Here is a 22,192-nt window from a genome sequence, read left to right on the forward strand (position 1 = left end):
CTGTTTATACAATGGAGCACAACAAACTACACTAATAAACAACCAAAGTGTAAATCTGGTACGTCACAGCAAGCAATGTAGTATTCTATTTATCTTTCATTCTGTACTTACGTGTATTTTACTAAAAAAAAATCGTCCCGCAGTCAAGGCGTCAAAATTGAAGACGCTTCTTTTGGAACCTCAATCTCTTCCAAAGCCTCGTGCAATCTATGACGTCAAAGCAAAGAGACGTCACTGTACAAAAGAGTAGCGTGACGTGTTAGTTTTAAAATCTCTTCCAGGGGAACCGCAGGCGCAAAAGTGTTTCCGCATTGACGTTTGTCTCGGTGACTTTGGCATCATAGGTAGTGGAAAAGCAGGTCCCTGCAAAACTAGTTTGACACGACCTCATTTACATGATATTTACACGTGTGGTTTGACCGATACTGTTATCTCATGAGTGGTCTCTCTCACGTATGTAGGATACAAAATTAATGTGTTCAAAATGTGTTCACTTCCCTTCAGAGTGTAGTACGTGTTTCATGTTTGTCTTTAAGATGCGCCTGTGTACGCATTCGGGGAGCTGGCAGAATGGGGACACGACTGGAACACGGCTAACTTGACCTACTCTCTCACCTACGACAAGGACGAGGGGCTACAGGTGAGACTGAACTGGACACACCCCTTGGCCGTCCTGAGGGGTAGGGGCGCCGGCGGGGGGAAGGAGGAGAGTGTCTACTACGAGGTGGTATACATCCTCGAAGAATGTATGGTCTACGACGACTTGCCCAAGTGTCCTTACCCGGATGACCTCTTCAGCGTCATGGTTCCCGTCAGTCTCAATGAGAAGGTGAGTGGACACACTTTGCTGAAATAAAACAGAACCTTTGCAAAGCAACCACCTGCCTGTAACGACCACTTTTGGTCGGTCCCTTTGGTGGTCGTTGTAGACAGGTTCGTCTGACAGGAAAATAACATCGAATAAAATTACATAAGACGTGTAAAACGTTAGAAAAGATTAAATAGAACAGAAAACTAGAACACGATTATTTAGATTATTGTTTTTAAAGATAGACAATATTAAATAAGATCCAGCTCGTGGAAGGAGTTTGACAGCGGTTTCTCGTGTTGCTACGTACTTGCGTTTTCTAGAAATGGATAATTTAATACAGAAAATACCCACAAATCTGAGCCTGAGGAACAACTTACAGCCATCACACATTCTTCATAGTTTTTCTGCCTCGTCTTCTGTTCCAGCCACACTATACCATTGACAACAACCTGTACTTCAACACCCGCTACTACATTCGATTGGAGCTGCCCAGCGCACCCTATGGCGAGCTAGGCGGCTTCATACTGGACACGCCTAAGTGCAAGTACGCCAGTCGCGACTTCAGACACTGTCATCTGTTCAACTCCTCTGACGTCACCACGCCGACGTCAGCCAACGTCACTGACCAAGAACGTGAGTTCGGGCTTACTCTTTTTGTTTTCCTTTTTCTGTTGTGTTTTTTTGCTTCAGTTGTTGTTGTTCTTGTTGTTGAATTGTTCTTGGTTTTTTTGTTCTTTTTGTATTTGACGGTGTGTGTGGGTTTTTTCTTCTCTCTCTTTATTGCAATATTCGTTGTTTCTGTTGCAGTGTTTTTGTGTCTGTGTGTGTGTTTTTTTCTTTTTATTAAATTCCATGAAAACTTCTTTTCTATATCGTCTCTGCTTGTAGCTTTCTGACTTTTTTCCCCTCAGGCCGTCTAGTTTAAAAAAATAATCATTGTTTAACATCTTTTTTTTTCGGCAAAATTTGTATTCTCTTGGATCTCCATCACAATCCCTAAGACTCCACCCCCACCCCACCCCCGTTTTTTTCCCAAAAAAACTTTTCTGCAACAGAACCGGAAGCGGTGAAGATGAGTTGATAATTAATAGAAGTGTTATGTCATGTTAAGTTTTGTTGATGTATGGGCGGCTGAGCTTGAGTTGTTTGTTTGCTGAACATGCACAGTTTACAGTGAGGAATTCATAAACATCTTAGGCTTAAGAATGTTATGAGTACTGCCTGTCAGTAAGCTTCACAGCTAAATCCTAAAAAGCCCGTGATGAATCTTTATGGGCTTTGGTGTTGAACTTTGTGTATGTATATATATGTGTGGGTGGAGATGAGTCTGTGTGGGGATTGTGTGTGGGGGAGGAGAGGAGTGTGTGTGTGTGCGTGTGTGTGTGTGTGTGCGTGCGTGCGTGCATGCGTGTGTGTGTGTGTGTGTGTGTGAGCGTGTGTGTGTGTGTCTGTGTGTGTGCGTGCGTGCGTGAGTGTTTGTGTGCGTACGTGCGTGCGTGCGTGCGTGGGTGTGTGTGTGTGTGTGTGTGTGTGTGTGTGTGTGTGTGTGTGTGTGTGTGTGTGTGTGTGTGTGTGTGTAATCACTCACTCTCGTCCCCGCCAGTTCTTTTTTTCCTTGTAGTTTTTAAGTTATTGCAGTTATAAAGGCACGGTAAACGAAAAACTGACATTAATTTGAAAAAACACGTGCTGTGGTGCCGCTGTGGTTGAAAGGGTGATGGCAACTTTATTTTCTTCTCTTTTTCTTGGCTTTCTGAATATTTGTTGAAGGAATTGAGAAATGAGTGTGTTGTGGTGGGATACGACTAGATTTATTCTTTCTCCTTTCCAACAACAGGAACTGCGATTTTTCAAGCTTCAGTCGGCATGGAGAATGAACATGATTTATACAAAGAAAGAGTATATCAAACTCAGAGTGACAAACTCGTGCCTTTCCTTTTCAAGGATGATCTAAAAGCTCAGCTGTCGGCAGTAAAATTGGACATGAAGTAGGCACCCAAGGAAAAGGGAGACCGAATAATGTGGGCTTCAGCTTATTTGACACAGAACAATACTGTCTTTCTAATCTGTGTAGATTCGTTCAGACTTTTATATGCATGGGATATTGGATCTTGAATCTGTGTAGATCCGTTCAGACTGTCACATGCATGGGATATTGGATCTTGAATCTGTGTAGATCCGTTCAGACTGTCATATGCATGGGATATTGGATCTTGAATCTTTCGCTTGGACCCACAACAATTCCCAGCCTAGTCGTTTTTCTCTGCACAATAAGAACTGTTTGTTGAATTCATATTGCAGATTGACACCGGTGTCATTTACAAAATTATTCCAAAAGAAAATCCCCACTCTGCAAAAGAAGTTGCCTGGTTGTTGGATTTGTAGGTACCACGTCCATTGGAAAATGATGATAAATATTGTTTTACGCCCTCACAATAAAAAACATTATGGGAATGCTCCCGGGTGTTTCCCCGTTTTTAGATGATGTGGTTTTGAAAACAAAATTTAAAGAATTTTCACATCCCCTTTCAGAAGCCTTTGGCAGATCTGTGCTGGAGTACATATTCGCCCACACGAGAAGATATATATATATATATAGCTATTCTGTTGGACACGTGGGGGAATTCGGGGGCTGTGATTGGATGGTCTCACACATCCCTTTTCCGATCATCAAAGCATAACGCTACGAAAGTCGGCCATTTTTGCCGATATCCAAACGATATCGGCAAAAACAAAGACGCATGGTTCCGGTTTCTTCCACGTGTATAAAGTACACGCATACCTCGCCAGGTTTGTTCCTGTGACTAGTCAACAGACGATGCCATTTGCTTTGTGTGTGTTTTTGTTGTTGCTTACTGTACATGACATACATTACGTTTAAAATCCAGTTCTTTAACAGGCAACAAACCTTGCACATTTCCAGAAGCTGCAATCTGAAGAGACCTATCTCTGATTCTAGCAGACGATCTCTCCAATGTTTAACACAAAATCAGCAAACTCTCCTGTCACATAGAACGTCCATTGTATAGTGCAATGTTGAAATGAAGTTTCCGGTCTGAAACATTTCGTCGTTTCTTCTGAGACAATCCTTGTTCTCTTATCATCTACAGATTTACCGCAGTCTTCACCACGCGAATTCCCAACAGAAGTCAGACTTTCGAACATACAATCTACGTAGGCAAGCATGATACGTCATGACGTCATATGATTCCTAACATATTGACGTAATGCTAAGCATCCGGTTATCTCGAGTTTTCTCCGTAATACATGTCCGTGGGTTTTTCAATGTTCGGTTATTTCCGTGGCTTCATGCGGAAAGGGAACCGTCGTCTGCAATCAACGACATGGACCATTCTGGTACTTGTTGCCGACAAAAACATGATTTTAACACAGAATTTAATGTCAGAATAGCTATATAAACGCTATTGTGTTTTCATCGTAGCAATAGGGTCCGATATTTAGACTCGAACAAGTATAATGCGACTCGTCTTCGACTCGTCGGCATTATACTTGTCTCGTCTAAATATCGGGCCCTATTGCTACGCTGAAAACACAATAGCTGTTAATATATATATACCTTTAAACCTGGGTTGGGTATTGGGGTGCTGTGAGGAAATAGGATACTAACAAATCTTCTCCTCTTGGTAATTGTCATCCTTGCTTCACTTCCCTGCGCGAGCTAAAAATATTTCCCTTTTCACACCAAGCTTGCCCTACTCTCCCATTTTCGCCATTGGTTTTTGTTATTTGTTTTTATTTATTTTATTTTTTTTATAAAAGATGCGTCTGTGGTACATTATAAGATGTTTGGTGGCTTGTTGACAGACCAGCTTTTTTTGTTGGTCCAAGGGGACCATATCGTCTTTTGTTTCATCTTTATCGACCAAGGCCGAAGGCCGCGGTTGATAAATATGAGACAAAAGGCGATATGCTCCCCGAGGACCAACAACAAAATGCTGGTCTGACGACAAGCCACCAAACATCGTTTTTGTCATCATTTTGGTTGTGCAACAAAATGCACAATAACCCACAGGGAGACGAATTTTTAGAATCCAACTCCGGGCCACAAAGCATCGTCACAGTAGCTCGAGATACATGTAACACGTCAACCTTGCATGTGACGTGAAACGTAGCTTGTTGACGCTTTTCTTCCAGTCTGAAAATGTACAGAGCTGCGATCATACGTGTGAGTTCAGTAAGTGTTGAGCATATTTCTTTTCTTTTCAAGTGTTTATGACTTTTCGTTGTGGATTTTGCGATTACAGAGATAAGTTGCAAATTGACCATGAGTCGCCGCGGTAATTATCAACATTGATTGAGTCTTTGAGAGTGAATGCTTACAATCATTGTCCTCGGAAACACAAATCCAAAGCCGCGATGGTTCCACTTATCAAACAATCAGCCTGATTGGCTTTTCCTTTGACAATCCACATTTCACCTGAAAGCTCAAACCCATTCACCACCTCGATTTATTGCATGGGGAACATGAGATTTATTTCCCAGGTGCTTGTGAATGAAAACTCGTGAAAATGATGACAATGATTTTTATTTGACGGTTTAGAGTGGTTCGTTATTATGACCTTCTTACAATGCTTTGTACATTATGTTTATGCGAAGGACTTGACAACGGCGTGTTCTCATTATTTCCGAGGGCCGTGGTAGGAGCGAACGTGGTTCTTAAACATCTTTTCGATGCACACTTTTTCAATTGTTCTTTCTTTCTTTCTTTCTTTCTTTCTTTTTCTGTTTCTTTGTGTGTCCCCCTTTCTTAGGCCATGAAATAAATGTTTCCATTTTCTCGACCGACACCTTTTTTTTTCTCCCGACCCAAGAACTTTTTTTTTTTACCCTTTCCACAAAAAAATAATTCATAATGACAAAACTCGATTTAGCAGACTTTACAACTAAAGTTACTTTTCTTCGACATCCAGACGCCATACCTCGCACGATTTCCGGCCAATAGAAAGCCAGAAGCGCCAGTGTAAATAAAAAGCAAACTTCAATCGAAAAAAAAGTAGCCGACCTACCGATTCTTTTGTGTGTGTGTGTGTGGCTTTGTTATCAGAAACAAACGTTTTGTTGGCCTTGTTACTGTGTGCGTTCATTCGTAAACTGGCAGAAAAAAATCTTTCTCTTGTTTTATGCAACTTCAAGTCGACAAGCGCTGTTAATATTTCAACGTAGGTAAGTGTCTCTATGACAGACTTGCAAAAGGTTATAAAAAGGCTGGAAAAAGGCAAGGTATGGAAAGCGAAGGAGACGTTTGTCGATCGTTTGTCTTCGAGCAGACAAAGCATTGTAACACATGTTTCTTGTGAAAGCCGTGTATTGTTTTTCACTTTCTGGCGCATGAATGACGTATTCTAGTGGTGAAGAGTCACATAATTATGTCAGTCCAACTATGAGAATGTGTGTAACTCGTGAAATAAATAAGGGCGTTGTGCCGTCTAGAAGTATATAACTCAACGTCTAATTGACACTTGAGGTAGTCCATTACCACAAGTGTTAAATCAAAGGAAAAAAATGTCCTCTTTCACATGAAAAGGTCCCGACAACCTTTGGAGAAAGAAAACACTGAGAGTGTATAATTGTGGTACGTGGAGTCTTCATGCAATTCAAAGTGTGCAGCAAGAGTATATATATATATATAAACGTCTGGTTATATGCAGGGAATGATTCGCAGTATTACAAGAGTAGTATCTAAATAAACATCCTTTTTAACGAATTCTCCCATTCAGAAAATTGAACGTTACTTTGTGATGATGCTTAATGTCCCACAGGCTAATAACCTATTGGGGACTGAATTGTTGATTCGCTGACACAAATTTCGTTGCTGCAATTTATCAGTCCCTTTTATGTTTTCACCCTACGCAGCAACAGCCCCGCTGACGAAATTGATCCGTGCCGTCACCATCAAGCTCGTATTCGAAGAACACCCCCGCGATGACGACACGGTGCTGGTGAACGTATCATGGGCCTACATCTCGGACCTCCGCAACGTCAACTTCTCCATCACCATCCAGACCATGTACAACGACGACGGGATAACGGTGGACAAGTTCGACATCTCTGGCGAGACGTACTTCATTGCCCGGCTGCAGGACAACACTGTATACGAAGTTTTGGTGAGTGTCTTGTGTGTTAATGGTGGATTCTGGATTTTGTGTGGGTTTGTTCGGTGGTGGGAGTTGGGGCGGGGGGTGGTTGGCTGAAGTATGGATGTGTGTGGGTGAAATAGGACAGTGGTTGAGGGGTGTGGGACGGGCGGGTGTTTCATAATTATGTTGAGGTGGACGTCGCGTGTCTGTTACGTGTGATCGTGTGTGATTATTAAGTTCAAGGCGAAGTATCGACTGTTACTGGTATTTGATGTGTGTTCGACCCCTTTTTACATTTAGTCAAGTTTTGACTAATGTTTTAACATAGAGGAGGAATCGAGACGAGGGTCGTGGTGTATGTGAGTGTGTGTGTGTGTGTGTGTGTGTGTGTGTGTGTGTGTGTGTGTGTGTGTGTGTGTGTGTGTGTGTGTGTGTGTTTGTCTGTCTGTGTGTGTCTGTGCGTGTGTGTGTGTGTAGAGCGATTCAGACTAAACTACTGGACCGATCTTTATGAAATTTGACATGAGAGTTCCTGGGAATGATATCCCCGGACTTGTTTTCATTTTTTCGATTTATACCTTTGATGACGTCATATCCGGCTTTTTGTAAAAGTTGAGGCGGCACTGTCACATCCTCATTTTTCAATCAAATTGATTGAAATTTTGGCAAAGCAATTTTCGACGAAGGCCGGGCAAAAGCTGGAGATTTCACTTGCAAAAAGGCGCGCAGGTCAACAGAAAAGAGGAAAGAATGAAGCTACAACATCTTCTGCTCAGAGAAACAAGAGGGGAATATCTTCTGATCAGAGGGAAAAAAGGAAAACATTCTCGACGATGCGTTCTATCCCGGGGGAAAGCACTTGGTACTGCTTCATGTGTGGCACCAACTCCCCTGAGAACATCATACAGTGCCAGAGGTGCACACAGTGGACACACGAGGACTGCGCTGACAGCAGCGGACAAAAGGACTTCGAAATATGTACTTAGCAATTTTTGTGTGTCTGCAAAATCAGTTCTTAAATCTGTTCTTAGTTATTTGCTTTCAGACTTTATGCGTAATGATTTTTACATTTGAGTCAATTGGGCAGGTAGCCCTTTTATATCTATTTGTCAACAGAAGAGGGGTACAAATGAAGCTGCGAAATTTCGTGGTACTGCTTCATATGTGGCACCAACTCCCCTGAGGATATGTTATAGTGCCAGAAGTGCACACAGTAATCACACGATGACTGCGCTGACAGTAGAAGACAAAGGACATTGTCTGCGAAATCGGTTCTTTGCCTATTTTTTCCTTTTTTTTAAAGGTTTTGTTTTTCAGTCCTTTTTAGACCTAGCCCTTATTTATCTTTTTGTTTTACATTTAAGGCTTAAATTGTTATCCGATTTGTAATTTCCTTGGTAAAAATCAAATTATGATGTTGAAAAAAAGACATTTACATAAAATGGCTTAATCAAAATGTTATGACGTATTTATTTATCTTGTGTGTGTGGCAATGTGTGCATGTTTGTGTGTGAATGAGAGTGTGTGGGTGTATATGTGTGTGAGAGAGACACAGACAGAGCTAGAAAGAGAGTCAGGGTGTGTTTGTATGTGTTCCGAGTTTGACAACACAGTGTTCCACTTTACACACCCATGCGTCCAACCTGGAACAAATGCAGACATTTTTATTATGATCAGTCTGATGAGTTGCGTGACTTTTATTTTATTTTATGTGGTTCGTTTATTTACTGATAGAGTCTAGTATGTGACAATATAAAGAACGCTTTGCAATATCCATTTTTGTGTCTGGTACGGCTGTTTCTCCTTAACTGTTCCAGGTTTAGCGACTTTCCCCTACCACACTTAGTATTTCGTCAAATATATGCTGTGCATTGTATATTCTGAACATATTTTTGTTACACTATTGCTACATGTTCGATTGCTACCAGCTTGTATTTTTAATTACCTGCATAGTATGCATTTGATTTTATGAATAACCACATATGTATGCTCTTCATGCCTCATCTTCATCATCATCATCATCATCATTATCACCATCATCATCGTCATCATCATCATCATCATCATCATCATCGTCATCTTTATTATCACGTTTTCCGACCTCCTTTTGTTGGTTAACTTTTTAACTTTTTAATTTTTAATTTTTTAATTATATAATTGTGTGTCTATGCGTCCCAAGGACAGATTGTAAGAAAAGGCGTAGCCTTAAATCTGTATCCTTGTTAAATAAAGTTCAATTCTCTCTCTCTCTCTCTCTCTCTCTCTCTCTCTCTCTCTCTCTCTCTCTCTCTCTCTCTCTCTCTCTCTCTCTCTCTCTCTCTCTCTCTCAACTCATTTGAGTAATATTTGCAAACTAGTATCAAAAAATTTGTACCTGTTATCAAAATTAAGGCATTACGCTGATTCTGCAGCACTCAAAATGTTCTATTACGCCCACATAATGCCTCATATAAACTTCGCATCGACACTTTGGGATAACTGCAGTGATGTTCATTTAAAAAGACTCAATTCCCTGCATCGCCGAGCTGCAAAACTTATTCTGCATGATTTGAATAGGTCCACGGATGATAAACTAAAGCTCTTGAATTTCCTCCCCTTGAAAGATCAGTTGACGTTAAACAAGGCTGTGTTCATGTATAAAATTCTAAATGACGACTGTCCTAAATATTTGCAATCATATTTCAAACATGCCACAAAAAGATATGGGTCCCAAAAAATCATCCCTCCTATACCTCGCATAGACCTCTACAAATCGAGTTTAGCCTTCTCGGGAGCGTTTCTCTGGAACTCCTTACCCCAACAGATAAGAAATGCAACTTCAGTGAAAATGTTTAAGAGACAGTCACGTTCACACATCATTCGTGAATGAAATGTCTTGTTCGATTGTTATTTTGTTAAACATTTTGTACTAATGTTAACGGATGTGTAGCTGATCGGAGCAACTTATTCCCAAATGAAAGGTATAACTATGTCAATGTAATTTTGTAATTTTTTTTAGTTCTCCTTGTGTAATTCCTTAAATGCACATTGTGTTGCATTCCATACAATGTATTTCTGTATTTTATATGATTGAATTTATATTTTTTATGTGCGTCTGTCTTTATGTGTTGTATAAAGGACAGGTTGGAAGAATAGGCTTTGCCTAAAACCTTTATCCTTTTGTAATAAAGTTCTGAGTCTGAGTCTGAGTCTGAGTCTCTCTCTCTCTCTCTCTCTCTCTCTCTCTCTCTCTCTCTCTCTCTCTCTCTCTCTCTCTCTCTCTCTCTCTCTCTCTCTCTCTCTGTATGTATGTATGTCTCTCCCTCTCTCACTCATCCCACTCTCTGTCTCAGTCTGTCTGTCTGTCTGTCTGTCTCTCTCTCTCTCTCTCTATCTCTCTCTCTCTCTCTCTCTCTCTCTCACACACACACACACACACACACACACACACACACACACACACACACACATACACTCTCTCACACTTCATACGCTTCCTACCACAACCCTCCTCCCCCGAACACTTGACTTTCTTTCATCGTCTTAAATACGCTTCTCTCCAGATTGAGCTGGTCGCCCCGCCAGAAGAAGGAGATCTGAAGCCCACAACGTGGAACATCTTAGATGACAGTCGTCACGAGTTTAACACCTCAACGCTGGATTTCGCCATCCAGACGCCAGCCACTCTCAGTATGACCAGTAAGTTGTGATGATGATGATAATTATCCTTGTAGAGCGATGTCAGTATTCCCGCATTATTTGGGCAAACGTGTATTATTCATTAACTGCACATTTAAATGTGCCCCTCAAAATTGATTCAAAAAAGTGGAGCACATTGAAAGTTTCTGGCCCCCTCAAAATGTGCTTCAAAAAAGTAGAGCACATTTAAAGTTTCTGGCCCCCAAAATGACGGCCAAATAAAAATGTGTCCCATAAACTGTTGACCAAGCAAGGGAGAAATATGGAGCTATTTTTTTGTGGGGCGATACCCGAAGAAATTTGCTGCGACTAAAATTGGAATAAAAATAAAAACACGAAGCTTTAGAGGACGGTTACTGTCATGGGCCTTATCTACTTGTTCCCTTCACTTCCTTAAAATGTCATGACCACAATTAATTGACTTAAATCTTTTCTTTTTCTTATTCCTACCACCTCCTTGTCTGTAAAAGAAAAGAATCGGCCCCAAATAGCCAACTTGGTTGAAAGGACATGAACAATCGTCAACCAATCAACCATCCTTGTCTGTTTGTTGCCTGGCGTGTCACCCTGATGAAGACTCATTGCCAAACGTGTACAAATGAACTATCATAATGTTGCATCATGGATGCTGTCGTGCTTCTTTTCTTTTTTTCTCAATTTGTTTTTTGTTTTTTTCCATTTTTTTCTGTTTCCTAGAGGATCCCCTGAAAGCTGTGAGCGGTGTCATAATCGGCTTGTCGTGTCTGGCCGTGTTGGTGTTCGTGGCCTGCACCGTCCTCTTCCTCTACAAGAAGCGCCAGAGCTTCAAGGGCATCATCATCCCCAAGACAACGGTGGCCAAGAGCAACAGCTACAAGTCCAGTGTGGGAGGTCAGTGACTTTTTGTCTTGTTCTGCTTCAAACCAAGAAAATGATCGTGTCTTCCATTAACGTTGTATGTTGGCATGTGTTTTTTCCCTTGTACGTGCGCGCGATAGCTGTCGCGGTGTATGAGTGCGACTACACGTGCCTTGGCGTGTGTGTGCGAGTGTGCGAGGGCTGTATTTTGTATATTGATTATTTGATACATGTATAAATGTGTCTCCAGGAATATGTTTTGTTTTAATCTTGTGTCGATACTATTTAGTTCTGCCTCGTTATTAGCCATTGAGTATAACTGTTTTATTATTATTGCTTTGTTGTTGTTCTTTGGCCATTTACGTTGAATGACTTGTTATACATTGACATTGATAGTTTTATTCTTCTTCTTCTTCGTCGTTCGCTAGATAGTTTTATCATAAGAACCTTTTCTAATTCCTATTAACTCGATGTTCTTTAACTATATTTATACATAAATGCATATTGTAAAGCAGTATGCATTGTTAGAGGATTTTTTAGTAGCAGTGTTTAAATGTCGAAGCTGCTTTTCCCATTTTTACCCAAGAGACCGACTGTATATTGTGTTATTGTATTTGATTGTACCAAGTCCCTACACATGTTGTAATGCGCTTAGAGCCAAATATTTTTGTTTTTTGTGAGGGATAGGCGCAATATAAATATACTTTATTATTATTATTATTATTATTATTATTATTATTATTATGTATGAATCGCACACGTACACACACACACAACTAAAACCATCAACTCGTTTTGCATTAGAAGAGTTCCTTCACATATATATGTGTATCAGACAAAACAACTTCTATACCCGCCAGTTTTCTTTCTTCCAAAACAGGCTTTTTGGAAGTTAGGTGGGAGGGAGGGGGGACTGGGGTTGGGAGGGAGTGTAAGGGATGGAGGGGGTGTGAAGCGGATAGTGGACGAAACTTGTAGAGGGTGGGGTGACCAAGCGGAGGATGTATGGCAAGCTTCATGCAGGTATATAGCTATTCTGATGGACACGTGGGGGAATTCGGGGGCTGTGATTGGATGGTCTCACACATCTCTTTTCCGTTCATCAAAGCATAATGCTACGGAAGTCGGCCATTTTTGCCAATATCCAAAAGCATATTGGCAATAACAAAGACGCATGGTTCCGGTTTACCCATCTGTACCACACGATGTTTCAATCGACAACAGCATACACTGACAACTTGAAATTCTTCTCGGAAATGTTTTTCAGCTTTACAAATGTCGATAGCATAACCTTTTCTGCTAACTTCCCGATGAAACAGGACTAAACCAACTATTTTCTGTCCCTAAACACCACAAAATGCCCAAAGTCAAAAGATGTAGTTCAAACAGGGGGGTAAAACGGAACAGCCGTTTTTGTGTGCCTGTGTGAGCTCAGTTGCCGACTGAGACAAACTTTCGCATTCGGTTTTTCTTACCTCGTAACTTCACACTGAATACCCCACTTCCCCTCTGAAGTATTGATGATCGACCCATGGCACTAACATTCATGTAGTCGTTTATAACTGAGGTTAAAAAATTCGCTTCATGACGAGCTAGACAAGTATAAATGCCATTCACCCAAAATGAAAACTTCGCTGCCGTCTGCTCGGGTTGTACGGATTAGCTGTTCTCTTCTCCTCCCCTTGTTGCATCCTAGTTCTTCAGTTGTTTCTAGTTTTCCGTTGATGTTGTGTTTTGGTCTTCTTCATATAAGTAGTCTTGTTCAAAATTAAAAAAACTCAAACTTCTTTTTGTTGCATACGAATGAACTTTTGAAAAGCTGTTTAACAAAGTCAGTGTGGCGCCTGCGCAAAACTAATGCGCATAAGAAACAGCGTCTGCTATCAAAACCTGAGATCAACGCATCGACGCAAAAACTGTCATTTTGTAAGTTTGGAACAACAAATCAAGGTCAGAACAGCTATATAATCGCTATTGTGTTTTCAGCGTAGCAATAGGGTCCGATATTTAGACTCGAACAAGTATAATGCGACTCGTCGGCATCATACTTGTCTCGTCTAAATATCGGACCCTATTGCTACGCTGAAAACACAATAGCTGTTAATATATGGAAGGGAAGATCGGTATTGGAGTTAGAGCTGGGGTGAAGATGATATGAATGTTAAGCACGTTGTTGTTTTTGTGTTGTTGTATTTTTGCTGTTTCTTTTGCTACATCATCAGCTAGTAGTGTGTGGTGGCGGTGCCTTTAAGGGTATGGCCAAAAGAAGGAACTGAAAGAAACAGTCAGCAGTAAAGGACAATGATAAATGGGTACAGTAAATAGGCACTTAAAATGTAACGGTATGCACCATAGCCTGGGGGCAAAGAGGAAATGAGAGAAGAAGGCAATTAATTAAGGGTGTCAAATAACTACGACGTGGATGAAAACGATGCCACTGACTTAAATAGATGAGGCTTCTCCAGAGAAAAATAAGAGCCCTTCGTCAAAGCCCTTCAAAATTACTTTTCAGACAACATTCTGCGACAGAGAATTTTAATTAAAACTGTACTTTTACACGTTGACTGTAGGTGGTTGAAGCTGAACTGTTGCACTTTGATCAAGAAATGATCTTGTCGAGCATGAACCTTGCATGTTAGCATTTTATATCGAACAACAACAAAACTATCACCATGAATTCGTTTGGCACTAGAAGGGTCCCTTCACATATTGAACCAAACTCCAGCCGCCATTTTTCTTTCTTTCAAACAGGCAAGACTGACTACTCTAACCAACTGATGGTGTTCTGTGATGAGTGGGAGCTGGATCCCCAGAAGCTCAAGTTTAGCACCCCCCTTGGACAGGGAGCGTTTGGCAAGGTGGTCACTGGCTATTACTCTGACCACAGGGTCGCCATCAAGCTCGTCAAAGGTGAGAGGTTTGATTTTGTGTCTTTGTGATGTAACCGAGTGCCGTAACACTACGATCACCTCGGAAGGCGAAGTGCAATCAAACAGGATTGAAAATGTTAGGGCCAATTTCTTAGCCCTATAAAATCTGTTATGCAAACCCGAAGGTTTCCATGAACATACAGACAATCGGAAACCACCAGACCCCATCACAAACAGAATTCCACAATCCAGAGGTGTTGACTTAAAGGCCAACAACTCGGGTGCAGAGTCTGCTGTGAAAGGAGCGGTAGCCTCCCCTGTCACGGTGAAATGCCATAGGAAAAAAGGGGAAGGTTGTGCAGTGATGCTGTGGATGACTGGGAAGGTTGCTGAGTTATTTGGTTGGATGGTTTGTTGGTTGGCATGTTGGTAGGTTGGCTGTTGGTGGGTGGTTGTTGTTGTTGTTGTTGTTGTTTTGTATTGGGGGAGTGGCTGGGGTTTCTTTTATTTGTTTTTTTGTTCCTCCTTTTTTTCCGGTTTTCAATTATTTCTTTTTTCTAATATTTTTTCTTTTTTCTTTTTTAATCTTTTCGTTTGTTTATTGCCTTGAACATGTGAAGTTGTTCATGTGAGCCATAGATGTGAGGCAGACTATTGAGATTGTTCTAGAATGTGGGTTCATTGTGGTGGGATTGATGTGTTTCACTGCCCTCCACTTGTCTCTCGAGTCCAACACATTTTCTTGTTTTCTTCTCTCCGATACCTGCTTTCATGAGGCCAGACTGGAAGAGTGTTAGACTTCTTGAAGCAGGCGGCTTATTGCACAGAACGTTTCTCTTTACTCAAAGAAAAGAACATTGAAACAATAAGATGACAGAAAAGACAGCACCGGACACAAAAACATTATTTACTGAAAACTTCCACTGGTGCCAAATAATACTCAACAAGGAAAAACGAATAAAGCTAACGTACACAGACAATTGTTTTCCACAATGGTTGCCACCAGCAAAACACACAAACGACCACCAGAGCCAAAGCACACAACATGTATATCCCACCAGATCAAAAGCCAGAGACGGGTACCAAGGTATTCAGGGTAGGGATTCCGGAATCCTCCCGTCGCCACCCGGTGTTGGTGAGTGTTGGCAGTACTTCAAAGGCTCTAAAACGGGTGCCTTTTGCCTACCCGCTTTCATGTGTCTACTGTGGGGTCGCGCAAGGCCGAAAGGGAAAAACCTGGATCTGTTTGTGGACACCTGGCGGGACTGTTTGTTGTCAGGTACTTCTGTTGCTGAAGCCCAGCAGGGTTGACTCACAGGCTCTGAATGTGTAGTTTTGTCTTTTGTGACGAAGAGGCGGTAATTGTCTTAGAGGGATCTTGGGCTCACAGAGTCCAAAGTTAGGTTGTCGTCCTTTGTGACACAAAAGGTGGTAATTTTCGCAAAGGATTTTCTAGGTTTTTATAGATTGTTGCTTACTGATCTGTATGTTTGATGGGCGACTTGGTTAATATGGCGATGCTTCTTCTATGTCTCTTGGCACAGGTAAATCCCCAGCAGATAATAAACTAACGATAATTGTCTGTTTCTGGAAGACTGATATCTGTTTGCAGAAGAACTTAGAAACCTGGCACATTTTTCTTCTATGTTATTCTTGGACTGTTTACTTTATGCTTTCACTTGTCGGGGCAAGCGTCTGTTTGTTTATATTCACAAGCTACAACACTCATTTCAAATGTATAATCATTTTGAATCAGTAGCATTGCTTTCTTAGACAATGAGGGAAAAGACGTAGTCATCCTTAACACTGTCAAGCAAACAGTGCGATAGAGTCGAGAACTGAAATAAACAGATAAGCAGGGGAAAACTACGGACAGTGAGATAGAGCCGAGAACTGAAAGAAACGGATAAACAGCGGAAAGAACAGACAGACGGTGAGATAGAGCCGAGAACTGAAAGAAACGGATAAACAGCGGAAAGAACAGACAGACGGTGAGATAGAGCCGAGAACTGAAAGAAACGGATAAACAGCGGAAAGAACAGACAGACGGTGAGATAGAGTTGAGAACTGAAAGAAACGGATAAACAGCGGAAAGAACAGACAGACGGTGAGATAGAGCCGAGAACTGAAAGAAACGGATAAACAGCGGAAAGAACAGACAAACGGTGAGATAGAGCCAAGAACTGAAAGAAACTGATAAACAGCGGAAAGAACAGACAGACGGTGAGATAGAGCCGAGAACTGAAAGAAACAGATAAACAGCGGAAAGAACAGACAGACGATGAGATAGAGTTGAGAACTGAAAGAAACGGATAAACAGCGGAAAGAACAGACAGACGGTGAGATAGAGCCGAGAACTGAAAGAAACGGATAAACAGCGGAAAGAACAGACAGACGGTGAGATAGAGCCGAGAACTGAAAGAAACGGATAAACAGCGGAAAGAACAGACAGACGGTGAGATAGAGCCGAGAACTGAAAGAAACAGATAAACAGCGGAAAGAACAGACAGACGGTGAGATAGAGTTGAGAACTGAAAGAAACAGATAAACAGCGGAAAGAACAGACAGACGATGAGATAGAGTTGAGAACTGAAAGAAACAGATAAACAGCGGAAAGAACAGACAGACGGTGAGTGGGGACGATAACAAGAGTTAGGGCAGATTGACAAAAAGTCGGAGACGGATGATCTGAACGGAGGGACGGACGCGCGGACAGACACATACACATAGACACATAGACAGATCCGTGGAGGAAAGCTTGAGGAGGTTGAATGGAAAGAGAGGACTGTTTCGTGAGACAACAAACAGTTATGTACAAAAAGTGAAGCAGAATATCTGAGGGATGTTTCTCACCTGTATGAATTCCTCCCTCATTCGTAGCATTCCTGCGAACGTTCTTCGGTCTTATCCCAATATTTGCATTTTTGTTGATGTCAGCAAAATTCTACCATTGAGCTGAGAAACTATTTTCTGACACAAACATCATGTTATTTTAACGATACATGATGGTCCAAACTGTATACTCTCCCCAAATGGCACCCTTTCCCCTGAGACAAATCATAGAAGAACATTCAAGTACAATGATGGCAAAGAGCATTCTTCTGACATTTGGTAACAAATAAAAGTAAATTCGTAATTTATTACCATACCTATATGGCGATAAGCAGGATTTCTAGTAATTCCATTCATGCTGTAACTTTATGATTCTGTGTGGTTCTATTAGGGGGAAACAAGTATGTTGTTAAAGACTCAAGTTTTGTGGGTGTGGTAATTTCATGTAGGTGTCTTTATGTTGCTTACGGTTTTGTGTAAAGAAAAGAGAAGTATGAATGCAGGCTTCTAGGCCTTTTTTTATGAAGATTTTTTTGTTGCCCGGCGAAGTTGTTAAAATGGAAAAAGGTATGCAACCACGCGTCTTTTTTGGCAATTTGACCTTAAACATTGGAATGCAATCCGGTCCTGTTCTCAATTTCACTCTAGTTTCTTTTTGTTGCTTGCCGTTGTATGTTTTCACAAAAAAATAAAAAAGAAGGAGGTAAAAAGATTTGAACTCAGGTGTTCGGGCAAAATTGTATGCATTTGATTTTCTTTCTTTCTTATGCTTGCTGCACAGCAGTGCCATGAAAGGGACCTCTACCATATGGCGGCGATATTTTATCCCGAACTCTGCGAAATATTTTGAAAGGGGCTGTTGTACTTGGAGCCAATTTACGACAACACTTCTCGTCTTCGTCTTCTCGATTCTTTTTCCTCCCATTAGGATTTGCGGCGAAATTTTGTGATAGCTTCACTTTATACACACACACACACACACACACACACACACACACACACACACACACACACACACACACACACAGAAAAGTAGTGGTGAAATGCGAGTTTTTGTTGTGCTTACTTTAGCCTAACCCCAATGTTTTCTTTCCCTTCCTGCCCTTCTGTCGGAAACCTGTTCTTTCCGTCGGTGTTATCAGATTGAAGAGAAGAAAGTTTGTTGTTTGTCTTGCTCTTAAACAAAGTACGGCTGACGCAAGAAGGTGTTAGGACCTTCTGTGCAAACCGTCTGCGCCTCCTCCCCAAAATATAGCAATTCTCTTTTCAAAGCAAAGCGGAGAGGGCCCTGGGTATCTGTCAGTTAGTGTAGCATCTTTTTGGTTTTTTTTGGTGTACCGTTTTTGTTTATTTCGTTTGCTTGTTTGAATTCTTTCTACCTGTCTGGCTGTCTGGCTGGTAAGCTGATGACTTTCTCTCTGTTTCTGTCTAGTCTGTCTGTCTCTTTCCGTCTGTCTGTCTGTCTGTCTGTCTGTCTCTCTCTCTCTCTCTCTCTCTCTCTCTCTCTCTCTCTCTCTCTCTCTCTCTCTCTTTCTCTCTCCTCTCTCTGTCTCTGTCTCTCTCTCTCTCTCTCTCTCTCTCTCTCTCTGTCTCTCTCTCTCTCTGTCTCTCTCTCTGTCTCTCTCCCTCTCTTTCTTTCTTTCTTTATTTGGTGTTTAACGTCGTTTTCAACCACGAAGGTTGTATCGCGACGGCTCTCTCTCTCACCCACGCACGCACGCACACACACATACACACACACACACACACACTCTCACACACACACGCACACACACACACACACACACACACACACACACACACGCTCACAAACACACACACATATAATGCCTCATATAAACTTCGCTTCAACACTTTGGGATAACTGCAGTGATGTTCATTTAAAAAGACTCAATTCCCTGCATCGCCGAGCTGCAAAACTTATTCTGTATGATTTAAATAGGTCCACGGATGATAAACTAAAGCTCCTGAATTTCCTCCCCTTGAAAGATCAGTTGACGTTAAACAAGGCTGTGTTCATGTATAAAATTCTAAATGACGACTGTCCTAAATATTTGCAATCACATTTCAAACATGCCACAAAAAGATATGGGTCCCAAAAAATCATCCCTCCTATACCTCGCATAGACCTCTACAAATCGAGCTTAGCCTTCTCAGGAGCATTTCTCTGGAACTCCTTCCCCCAACAGATAAGAAATGCAACTTCGGTGAAAATGTTTAAGAGACAGTCACGTTCACACATCATTCGTGAATGAAATGTCTTGTTCGATTGTTATTTTGCTAAACATTCTGTACTAGTGTTAACGGCTGATCTGAGCAACTTCATTCCCAAATGAAAGATATAACTATGTCAATGTAATTCTGTAATTTTTGAGTTCTCCTTATGTAATTCCTTAAATGCACATTGTGTGCATTCCATACAATGTATTTCTGTATTTTATATGATTCAATCTATATTTTGTACGTGCGTCTGTCTTTACGTGTTGTATAAAGGACAGGTTGGAAGAATAGGCTTTGCCTAAAACCTTTATCCTTTTGTAATAAAGTTCTGAGTCTCTCTCTCTCTCTCTCTCTCTCTCTCTCTCTCTCTCTCTCTCTCTCTCTCTCTCTCTCTCTCTCTCTCTCTCTCTCTCTCTCTCTCTCTCTCTCTCTCTCTCTCTCTCTCTCTTTCATTCCCATCTGCCTCCAGTACTATTTTTTGTTGTTGTGAAAAGTCGATTAGGTGACATAGCGGATCTCGTTTTTGCAAGCATAGCAGTTTTGTTGCCAACATATTTGGGGGATTCTGTGATCATAGGTATCAATAGGTATCAATAATGAAGTTCTGCAAGGTATCTCTGGTTGATGCTGACGATCATGCTGATGATGTTGATGCTGCTGATGATGATGATGACGATGACGATGATCATGATCATGACGACGATGATAATGATGATCGATGATGTTGGTGAAGATAACGATGATGATGGTGATAATGATGGTGATGAAACTGGGTTTTCGTCCAAACCATGTGAGTCTGATTTTGTCAAATAATTAAATAAACCATGAGTCACATTCTGACTTGTCTGGTATAAGCCTAATGATTTTGTATTACACTCGTTCTTGTCTGTGTTCTTGTAGAGGGTGCCCCGCTGTCGTACAGAGAAGATCTGTTGGCTGAGATCAGCCTGGTCAAGAGGCTAGGTACCCACCCCAACATCGTGTGCCTGGTGGGAGCTTGTACCATCTCAGACCCCATAGCTCTGGTCATGGAGTACGTGCCCTATGGCAACCTGCAGAACTTCCTAAAGTGAGTCCGCACTGTTTTCTTTGATTGTGTGTATGTCAGTTTGTAATGTGTCCCATTTGTTTGTTGATATGTCCATCTGTCTTTCTTTTCCGTGTCTTTTTCTCTGTCTCTCTCTGTCTCTGTCTCTGTCTCTGTCTCTGTCTCTGTCTCTGTCTCTCTCTCTCTCTCTCTCTCTCTCTCTCTCTCTCTCTCTCTCTCTCTCTCTCTCTCTCTCTCTCTCTCTCTCTGCCTTTTCTCTCTTTCTCTCCTGCTCTCTCTCTCACTCTCTCTCTCTCACTCTCTCTTTCTCTCTTTCTCTCTCTCTCTCTCTCTCTCTCTCTCTCTCTCTCTCTCTCTCTCTCTCTCTCTCTCTCTCTCTCTCTCTCTCTCTCTTTCCTTGTTTGTTTTTCTAATGCTGTATTTCTCAGACTATGCTAATCTGTTTATAATCTCCCTCCTCCTCCTCCTTCTCCTCCTCCCCCTTCTCCTCCTCCTCCTCCTTCTCCTCCCCCTCCTTTTTCTTTTTCTTCTTTTACTCTTTCTTCTTCTTCTCTGCCCTGCTTCTTCTACTTCTTCTTCTTCTCAGTTCTTCTTCTTCTTCTTCTTTATACCTCTGACCAACTTGACTTAAATACAACCCCCCTTCCCCACCATGCTTAATTTAAACACGCTTTGTGTCGACTCCTCTGCTTTGCTTTGCCTTAACTAGAAAACCGTCAACATCTTTCAGTAAGTGAAGATGGTTGCGACACACCCAGGTAACAGGCGGAAAACAAAAGAGATCTGACGTGGAATTCTTTTGCGCTCATTAAAAGCACGGAGGATTTTGTGTTACCTCTGCTGGGGCCGTTCTGGGCCCTTTTCAGTCTGTGTGTACATTCCTACGTTTCTGCTTCGTTAGTTCATTGTTCGTCTCTGCCACCTTTGTCCTCCTCCCTCTCGGTCGGAAAGTTTACTTCCCTTGGGTTAAATTTTCCCTTTAGGTTTTTGTTTATTTGACAATCTCTCCGTCTCCGCTTCCGTCTCTATCTGTCTTGTCTATCTGTCCCCCTCTCTCTGTCCCCCTCTCTCTGTCCCTCTCTCTCTCTCTCTCTCTCTCTCTCTCTCTCTCTTTCTCTCTCTCTCTCTCTCTCTCTTTCTCTCTCTTTCTCTCTCTCTCTCTCTCTCTCTCTCTCTCTCTCTCTCTCTCTCTCTCTCTCTCTCTGTAGTTTAGTCTATTCAGGTAGCAGTCTCTGGAACACTCTTCCGACAATCCTACGGCAAACTAGCAGCACAAACGTTTTTAAGACCAGATATACGTCTTATCTCATGAAGTATAAATAAACATCTGTTGTCGCTAGAATGGTTGTTAAAACGAACAACCGGTGCTTTTTAACAATGTATTATTATTTGTATATACACTGATTCTTTCGAATGCAGTGTATGTCAATGGGCATGGCACTTACAACGTTGTTGCGTCAGTGCAATCTACTCTATAATTCTTAACTCATGTCAAATGAACTTACATTTTTCATTTAAGCAATGTATTGTATGTAAATTGATGATATGTTCTTACTTTCATTTCTATTATAATCATGTAGCAGTAGTTTGTTTTCTTTACTTGCTTATTCTTTAGCAATTTTAGACTAGTCCCTCTTTAGGGCGAGGGCCAGATGTAAAAAAGCAGATCACTGCTTACTCTATTACCCTCGTAAAATAAAGAATTGTTCTTGTTCTTGTTCTTGTTCTCTCTCTCTCTCTCTCTCTCTCTCTCTCTCTCTCTCTCTCTCTCTCTCCGATGGCCCTTTCTCTTCTTCTT

General features: G+C 41.5%; 1 protein-coding gene across 1 annotated transcript in view; it reads left to right on the forward strand.

Moving 5' to 3' along the window:
- LOC138953253 (uncharacterized) overlaps window positions 1–22,192 on the forward strand; it is a 158,551-nt gene that overhangs the window by 102,285 nt on the left and 34,074 nt on the right. Inside the window, exons 6-12 of the mRNA XM_070325052.1 lie at window positions 537–829; window positions 1,237–1,444; window positions 6,686–6,936; window positions 10,452–10,587; window positions 11,224–11,457; window positions 14,176–14,334; window positions 20,247–20,415. Of these exons, the coding sequence (XP_070181153.1) occupies window positions 537–829; window positions 1,237–1,444; window positions 6,686–6,936; window positions 10,452–10,587; window positions 11,224–11,457; window positions 14,176–14,334; window positions 20,247–20,415 (1,450 nt within the window). The remainder of the gene's footprint in view (window positions 1–536; window positions 830–1,236; window positions 1,445–6,685; window positions 6,937–10,451; window positions 10,588–11,223; window positions 11,458–14,175; window positions 14,335–20,246; window positions 20,416–22,192) is intronic.

Source organism: Littorina saxatilis, linkage group LG17 (assembly GCF_037325665.1).
Source record: "Littorina saxatilis isolate snail1 linkage group LG17, US_GU_Lsax_2.0, whole genome shotgun sequence".
Classification (NCBI taxonomy): Eukaryota; Metazoa; Mollusca; class Gastropoda; order Littorinimorpha; family Littorinidae; genus Littorina; species Littorina saxatilis.